Raw genomic sequence first — 6,459 nt, forward strand, 5'->3', positions numbered from 1 at the left:
TTATCATTCTTAGTAGAATTTTTTTGTCGGTAGATATATACTATCTTTAGTAAATAGGTTCTACGAAATGAAAAAGTATTTTATATAAAATGATACTATATTATCTGTATCAAAATTAAATAAATAAAAGATACGTGTGCAAAAATAATTACCCACTAACATATGTCTTTTAGTTATTAATAGGTTAGTTATTTTTTGCTGATATGTCACACACTTATTAGATTTTGATATCACTGATATGGTATCATTTGATATCAAATATCTCCTCCTAAGAAATTATCATATTAAATAGATAGCAATACGTTAAATAACTATTCTAAATTTAAATACATGGATTGATACTACAAAACGAAATTCTATCTTAAAATTTCTCACTCAATGGGTAGCACCAGCAACCCTTATTGGTGACACAAAGAGTTTGAATAATTATTTTCATTTTCAACAAAGACGTCTGATATTTAAAGGGTCATGCTAATGAGTATGCTTAAGGCAATTTATTTTAGGAAAGTTTTAACACAATTTTTATGAGAAATAGAAAAAACTATCAAAACATTAATTATTTTTTTCTTTTTCCATAAAAACTTTTTTTAAATGGATTATTAACTAATATCCTAAGAGCAATTGTTAGCATTTTTTATATTTAAAAACTTCTAAACTGTTGTATTATAGAAAAACAAATACAACCTGGACACAAGAACATTCTAAAAAAAAAAAAAGAAAAAACTCAAGAAAAAAAAAAAAGGTAGAGTAAGCGGCAAACAAAAAAAAGTCGGTAAGCTGGTTTTGCTCTTCACTTTGGGGGTAAAAATGTAAAGTAAAAGTCGAGGGGGACAGCATGGCTACTTGTGCTTGCTCTTCAATTCAGGGGCAAAATAGACATTTCACATTAAAAATCATCTTTTTATATTCTCCACTCACGTTTCCTTCAAAAACCCTAACCATCTCTTCTCTCTCTCTCACAAAACCAAAACCCAATCTCAAATCAAAATCAAAATCCCTCACAAATTTTCTCAGTAAAATCCAACGAATCAAACTGCTATGGGTTCGAAATCCAGGACCGATAACCCACACTCTGGCGATGGTGCCAGCCCCGGGTTTGTATCTTTCTCTCTCTTGATTTGCTGTTTGGTTCCCGAGAAAATCGTTGGGAAAAATAGAAGCTTGATGCCAAATTTTGGATCTTTTTCTGATTTCCTATCTGGTTTTGATCTGTTTTTTGTGGGTTTCTCCAACTTTTTGTGATATTCGTTTGTTATTTTTGTGAAACGCAGGAAGATCTTCATTGGAGGATTGCACAAAGAGACAAGCTTTGGTAAGCCTAAGACTTTTATGGATTTTTATTTTATATTTTTTTTATTTTTATTTTTATGTTTCTGGGGGAAATTTTCAATTGTAAAAAGTTCAGTTTTAAAGTTGGTTCTATATATATTATGCTTGTATTATCAAAAAGTTTATACCTTTTTACTTGTGTTGAGGTTTAAGTTGCATCAATTGGTTGATTTCTTTAGTTTACTTAAATATTTGAATGCACATATAACTGAATCATAGATTTGCTATGGAAACTATGCTTTATATGTTAGTTGATTCAGAAGTATTGCTTCTCTTGGTTAGTCTGTTTGAATTGCTTCAATTGGATTACAGTTGTGTTGAATGGCTTAGATGTGGGTAGCACTTAAGTAAGCTGGGAATTTTGTTGTGAATGTAATCCTATTGCTGATGTGTTCTGTTCTGTTATGCCTTGTGTTGGCTGTGTCTTTGGAACTATTAGGGGCGTTTAGGAGTTACTTTGAGAAATATGGAGAAATAACAGATGCAGTGATAATGAGAGATCGGTATACTAATCAGCCTAGGGGTTTTGGTTTGTCACTTATGCTGATCCTTCAGTAGTTGACAAGGTCATTGAAGACACCCATATCATCAATGGCAAACAGGTAATAGGGTTGCTGTAATTCGTTTCTTCCATTCAAGCTCTGCAGTTAATTCTCTTAGTGAACATATAGAACAAATCATTGTTCTTTGTAAAAGAAAATGCCATATATATTTTTTAATTTGCAGAAAATTTGTCACTTAAATGTCCCTTAGATTGGTCTTTTAGCTCAACTGAGGTTCAAATATTATTATTAGTATTTCACCATAGCCTATTTAAACTTTTAGTTTGTATTATAAACATTTTATGTATATTATTGTATTAATTTGAGTGTTAATTTATTTATTTGTAATTTTTACATAATTTAAATTCTAGATATAAACGTATTTTATGTCTAAAAATATTAAAAAATATGCCTAAATATAAAATTTAATTAATTATTTAACCGCCGTGTCCCCGCCGTGTCGTGTCCTTATTTTTCAAAAATTGCCGTATCTCCGTGTCCGTGTCCGTGTCGTGTCCGTGTCCGTGTCAGTGTCCGTGCAACATAGGTTCAAAGTTTTAGGATGCTAAATAATTTGGTGGATTCAAAAGTATTTGTCATTTAAAAAATTCTGAGTCTCATCTTATATCTTGCCTGATTCCTTAGAAACTGCACACAGCTGGGAATTTGGTATTAGTTATATATCTGATCTGCTAAAGTCCTATTTATTAACTGTATTAGGTGGTAACATGCAGGAAATTTTCATTTGTTGCATGGAAATATGTAGATTTCATGATACTTCAATGCACAACACAGATAACTTAAATTCTTACCTCCTTTCTCTCTCTTAGAAGAAAATTACCTCCTGTATTCTATGCATCATTTTATATAGAGTTAAAGAGATGTGTTAGTCCTCTATAAACTGGATCTTGGAATTTATTGTCTATAATATAACTCATGTAAACACTACCCTGTATGCCATACATGATGTCTGACTTGCGTGTATTGGATATGATGTGTAGATTTTTATAAGAAAATTTGAGTTTCACTAATCAAGTTAATTTGGAGCAGGTTGAGATAAAGAGGACCATTCCCAAAGGCCAAGGGCAGTCAAAGGATTTCAAAACAAAGAAGATATTTGTTGGTGGGATTCCATCATCCGTCACTGAAGGTAGGGCTTTTTAAGTTATGTTGTTTTTGGTCTTGTTTGGGATTGTTGTCTACTTGTTTTGAAGTTTGATGCATTTGGTGTTTTGTCTTCAGATGAGTTGAAGAATTTCTTTTCCAAGTATGGGAAGGTGGTGGAACACCAGATCATACGTGATCATGAAACTCATCGTTCCCGAGGTTTTGGATTCGTTATTTTTGACAATGATGAAGTTGTAGATGAAATGTTAACGAAGGGAAATATGATTGATATGGCGGGTACCCAGGTGAGCTTGTTTAAGTGTGCACAAAGAAATCAGCATGTAAACCAATTCCTCTTTATCGTGGAGCATGCATCATTGCATTCTCCATTTATACTAGTGACTTACATTTTAAGGGTAATAATGTCCTCTGTTTTGAGGTATTTGATCAAAGACCATTTTAGTAATTTGCTTCTAATTTTATTTTCTACCAAAGAAAATATTGTAGTCATTTGTTACTAATTTTAGATGGAGGTTGTTACAGGTATAGATCTTCTCAGGAAAGGGCTATCAGTTTAGTTTATGCAGCAGAACCTAGGTTAACTAAGTTGCTTTGTTGTAGGTGGAGATCAAGAAAGCTGAACCAAAGAAAGCCTCTAACCCACCACCTGCTCCAGCATATGGTAGCAACTCTAGGTCTCGTTCTTTCAATGATGGCTTTGGTGGTTTTGGCAGTTCTTATGGAGGTTTTGATGGAGGGTTTGGTCCAGGTCCCTATAGGACTCCAGGAGGTCTTGGCAGTAGGCTTGGTGGTGGATATGGTTATGGCAGTGGTAGTGGCGAATATGGTGGTGGTTATGGGGGTTTTGGAGCCAGTAGCTTAGGTGGCTACCGTAGTGAATCTTCACTTGGTTATTCTAGTCGCTTTGCACCCTATGGTGGCGGTTTTGGTGGCAGTTACGGAAGTGGTTTAGGTGGATATGGTCGAGGGAGTGAAGGCTATGGAAGTTATGGAAGTTCAGGCTATGGTGCTGGTTATGACTCCGGGCCTGGCGCTAGTTATGGTGGTGCAGGTGGGCTGTATGGAAGGGGAGGCTATAGTGGCACTAGTCGCTACCATCCCTATGCGAGGTAGAATTGAAAGGCACTAGTATCTTCCCTATGCGACGTAGAAATGAAGAGTTTTTCATGCAGTTGCTTAATCCTTGCCCTAGAAGTTTCACACAGGCTCCTCTAGTTTTGTTTCTCCTGCATTCATAGGCACTTTCTCACAACTACTAAAGGCTATTACAACTAGTGGGGAAGCTTTGAAGGATTGGAAGAGTTTTTATTAGACTTTCTTCTATTGTATGGTTTAGACAAACTTATAGATTGCTTCAGAGTAGTGCTTGGTGTCTACTATGGCTGTCATATTTTAGTTTAATTTCATTTTAGCATGTTATGTAGTCTATTAGACTATAGCTTACTTATGCAGTGTTTGTTATCATCTGCTTTAGTTTGATCTATAGTTTGATCTAGATAGGTGTTCATTGTGTTTTAATATTTGCTTAGCCTGTTAATTTACTTTAGCATTTGGATCTTTAGTGTGTTTTAAGGAGTTAGAAATTTCCCTCTTTATGGCTTAGTTTGGCTTTACCAGGATCTTGTTCTGGCATAGGCAGAGATTAGATGCAGTGAGTAGTTGCTGTTTGTCATAAACTAAGATTATATTTGAGTTGTGTTGTAAGATTATTGTTCTTTATTCAATTAAGTGTGCTGTTGGTGGGTAGAGCAGTTAGGTGTTGCCCTTGGAGTAGCAAAACAGGCATGTGTTAGAATCCCATTTGTGTAATACAGTTCAAACCAAAACTCTGTGGGGACACCCATTATACAAGCGGATTGCAGATCTAATGTCTTCAATTTTTGGTTATATGCTCGAATGTGGGGTCAATTGGACAACTTTTATGTAAGGCAACCATATGGGTAAAATACTTACTGCACCATTTAAGTGTGGACTCTAAATGTGACTTGGAAATGTGTTGTTTTCATCTTGTTTTTTTTTTTTTTTTTTTTTTTTTATTAAAACTTTAAATATTTAGCTACAAAAATAGAAGTTGCCCCCCCTCCCCCCTCCAAGCCCAATGTTTGAGTTAATGTAATAATACTCTTAAAAACCAATAGAATTTGTTAATTGGTCTAGTAGTTATAGAGACAATGTAATTTTTGTTTTCTCTAATTCGTTTTCTGTACATGTTTAATATCAAACTAAATAGCTTTTGTATACTCATTGGAGTTTAAAAGATGATAAGTTTCCCTAAAAAATTATCTTGCGAATATTCATATTTGAAAGTTGTTAATTTTATATACAATATATTTATAAATTATGATCTACTCTAGCATTAAAATATTAATGTTTATATTTGTGTATGTACGTTAACGCATGTATATGATGGTTTATCTTGACTTGAAACTAATATATTAATACCAAAATTTGGCCCCCTTCCCAAACAAAAAATCCTAGTTCTGCCTCTGAGGCTAATTGGAGCTATACTGATCTGTATTTCCTTACCAGAGTGGAGCTGATAGCCTGATATACCTGGACCACATCGAGTGTTACTTGGGTGAGAGTGTTACGGCCGGTCTTTGGGGCCTTGCTACCTTGCCTTTGTCCTCCGGGTTCTTGAGGACTAAATCTTAATAGCTTCCAATACCTTAAAGGGAATGTTAACACCATAACTATATAAGCATCTCAACGTGCATGTGTTTGTACAAAGAACATAACAAAGTTGTGTGTTTAAGAAAGCCCTTAAAGAATTTTATCTCAATCTTTCTCTTTCAAGAGATTCAAGAGCCGATATCAATGTTGTTCAATTTGGATCCTTTGGGTTACAAATCAGGATTGAGTTGTTCAAATCTGAAGACGTATCATCGGATGCACTAAGAATTCTAGAAATCTGAGTGAGGCAAAGATACCAACACAAAATTCTCTATTATTCACCTAGGCTTTGGTTATGCGTGGCTTTGGGAGTGGAAAATATTTTTTGGTGGGGAGAGTGGTAGAAATTGAAGGAGAATGAGATCATTTGGGAGAAATTAAAAAAGAAAAAAAAAAGTAATATTTTAATAAAATAGAGTAATAAATAGATAATCCGTACAAAATGTAAGTTCTTATCGCATAGAAGAAAGAAAATTGTGCAGAAGTCAATATGACTGCTTTTTTTTGGGTAGGTGAATGCTTTAAGCGTACGTTTGACATTAGCATTTAGCTGACTACTACTGTTTGTAGGTTCCAAATAGGTAGTGAAAATTTGCTAATAATCATTGTACACGATTTACATTTTTTTTTTGAATCTCTCTCTCTTCTTTTTTTATGAAATGACATTTTTTTCTTGTTAATAATTTAGTGCTCATTTGCATGTCCTGTAGGATTACTCAGCACGAGTTTCCTATTGACTCCCATGTACAAGGGACAATAATACATTACTTCTTATCCTATTGATAGA

General features: G+C 34.1%; 1 protein-coding gene across 1 annotated transcript; it reads left to right on the top strand.

The window, feature by feature from the left end:
- The first annotated feature begins 919 nt into the window (after positions 1-919).
- On the top strand, positions 920-4,556 carry LOC112008784 (heterogeneous nuclear ribonucleoprotein 1). Its single transcript, XM_024041118.2, is given in 7 exon segments — positions 920-1,094; positions 1,272-1,312; positions 1,769-1,855; positions 1,858-1,931; positions 2,922-3,021; positions 3,114-3,283; positions 3,600-4,556. Coding segments are annotated over 7 exon segments (1,041 nt in total). The 5' UTR covers positions 920-1,038; the 3' UTR covers positions 4,113-4,556.
- Positions 4,557-6,459: the final 1,903 nt, after the last annotated feature.

The sequence above is a fragment of the Quercus suber genome, unplaced genomic scaffold, assembly GCF_002906115.3.
Source record: "Quercus suber isolate HL8 unplaced genomic scaffold, Cork oak 2.0 scaffold_27, whole genome shotgun sequence".
Lineage (NCBI taxonomy): Eukaryota > Viridiplantae > Streptophyta > Magnoliopsida > Fagales > Fagaceae > Quercus > Quercus suber.